General features: G+C 61.5%; 1 protein-coding gene across 1 annotated transcript; it reads right to left on the bottom strand.

The window, feature by feature from the left end:
• Positions 1-271: 271 nt before the first annotated feature.
• On the bottom strand, positions 272-1,997 carry MNEG_16696 (calcium/calmodulin-dependent protein kinase I; the record flags this gene model as incomplete). Its single annotated transcript, XM_014034834.1, has 5 exons — positions 272-277; positions 519-647; positions 951-1,017; positions 1,701-1,834; positions 1,977-1,997. The coding sequence occupies 5 exons, from the start codon at positions 1,995-1,997 to the stop codon at positions 272-274; spliced, it is 357 nt and encodes a 118-aa protein (XP_013890288.1).
• Between the last annotated feature and the right edge of the window lie 42 nt (positions 1,998-2,039).

Genomic DNA, 2,039 nt, shown 5'->3' with positions numbered 1-2,039 from the left:
ACGCCGGGTCGTCAAAGCTGAAAGCGCCGCGCCGGATCTGGTCGAATAGCGCCGGCTCGGACTCCGAGTAGAAGGGCGGGTAGCCGGCCAGCAGAATGTACAGCACCACCCCCGCGCTCCACATGTCGACCTGGGGCGGTCGGCGGCAATTGGCGACGGTTATTCAACGGCGCGTGATAAACCGCATGGCACAGACAGCAAGCCGGTCGAGCGTGGCTGCAGATCAGCCATGTCGGCCCTACAACAGCGACTGCTGCGCGCAGCAGCAAGCTCAGCCCTGCATGGCGCGCAACGGAGCGCGTCACAACCCCCCCCCCCCCTTGTGGATTAGGATTAGGAATGTTACAGCGTCCCGCGGTCGGCCGCTCCTGGAGCCATCCAGGCTCATGGGATTGTACAGTAAAGCACCAGCGTTGTGTCACTGAGATTCAGGTGGCTACCGTGCGCCCTTGTGGGCTGTGGCCGGGGCAACTTGCTGCCCGGGGCGGCCCCTGGAACTATGGAGCACGTTGACCCACCTGCGGGCCGTACATCAGACCAGGAGTGCCTTGGATGACCTCCGGGGCCACATACTGCGGCGTGCCACAGACGGTGGACATCGCGCCCGCCGCGGACCGCTTGGCCAGCCCAAAGTCTGCGATCTTGACCTGCAGTCACATGCATGACGGAAAGAACGAAGTTGCACGGCGCACGAGGCACTGCCGGAGAGCAAGATTAGGTTTTAGATTGTTGCAACATCCCGTATTCGCAGGCTTGTGGAGCCATCCAGGCTTGTGGGATTGAAGCGGAACGGTTGTATGTTGACGTCTTTGCTGGGGATGGGGCTTCATCTTGCGAAACGGCATGCTGCTGCCGCAGCCAATCATTCCTGCACCTGTACTTACTGCACCAGCACTTGACACGCCCATGCACCCCACCAACCCGTCCCCCCTCGTCCCAATGCCCCACACCTTGGTGATGTCATCAGGTGCAGCCAGCAGTAGGTTCTCCAGCTTCAGATCGCGGTGCACCACATTCCTGGGAGTTGGGGGTGGTGATGCGAGGCGGAGGGGCGGGGCTGGTGAAGCAAATGGCAGTCATGGGGCAGCAGCTTGGGGCAGCACGTACAAAGGTGGTGGCGCATGGGGTGGTGAGGGCGTGGGTGGTGAGCCAGGGGTAGTGCGCCAGGGGCAGTGGGCAAGAGTTGGTGAGTTGAATTGAGATCGTACGGACAGGGATGCAGGGTGCATGCAGGTCTTCGCCTCTATGCGGGGCAACGCGATAATGCTGGGATGGCCTCTCTCTTGCTTGCACATGCCCGCATGCGCGCCCTTGTGCGCAGTGCGGACCAGCATACACTCGGGGCCTTTGTGCACGCCTGCTTTGAACGGCGAACAGTGGCCCCTTGAATCCCTGTCACACAATGCTGATGCTACCAAGCCATGTCCCATGAGCCTGGATGGCTCCAGGAGCCGGCGACCACGGGACCTTGTAACAATCCTAATCCTAATCCTAATCCTTGCCAACAACTGCAGGGCCATGGCTCCCCCCATGCTTGTTGGCGATGCTTTGCACAAACAGTTTGATTTCACCACATCCCTAGTCCAAGCTTTCCCCAACATCGACCAAACCTCAACTTTGCTCAGCACTGATTAGGAGATCGGGAACGCACCCGCTCAGCCCGTGCGCCAAACCCGCACATGCGTGCGCTTGGGGCGCACCTGCTGTGGAGGTAGTCGATGCCCCTCAGCAGCTGCTGGAAGCACAGCCGCGCCTCGGCCTCGCTGTAGTAGCCGCGCCGTATGACTGCCTCAAGCAGCTCGCCCCCCGTCACCAGCTCACAGATCAGGTACACCTGGCGGCACGGGCGGGGTTTCGGGACGGGTGGTGTGGGTGCCGGGGTTGGAAATGTGGGGTTTGGAGTGTGGATCGCGGGGTTCGAAGAGATGGGTATGGAGCGGCCGAACCCGAACTCCACTCACTCACAGCCTTCTCACCTGCGCTACCCTGCCGTACATCCCACTGCCACTCCCACCAGCGCAATCCCGTCTCAGCAGACC

Source organism: Monoraphidium neglectum (assembly GCF_000611645.1).
Source record: "Monoraphidium neglectum strain SAG 48.87 unplaced genomic scaffold scaffold06678, whole genome shotgun sequence".
NCBI classification, from domain to species: domain Eukaryota; kingdom Viridiplantae; phylum Chlorophyta; class Chlorophyceae; order Sphaeropleales; family Selenastraceae; genus Monoraphidium; species Monoraphidium neglectum.
The sequence above is the reverse complement of the archived record's forward strand: the minus strand, read 5'-3'. Positions and strand labels throughout refer to the sequence as shown.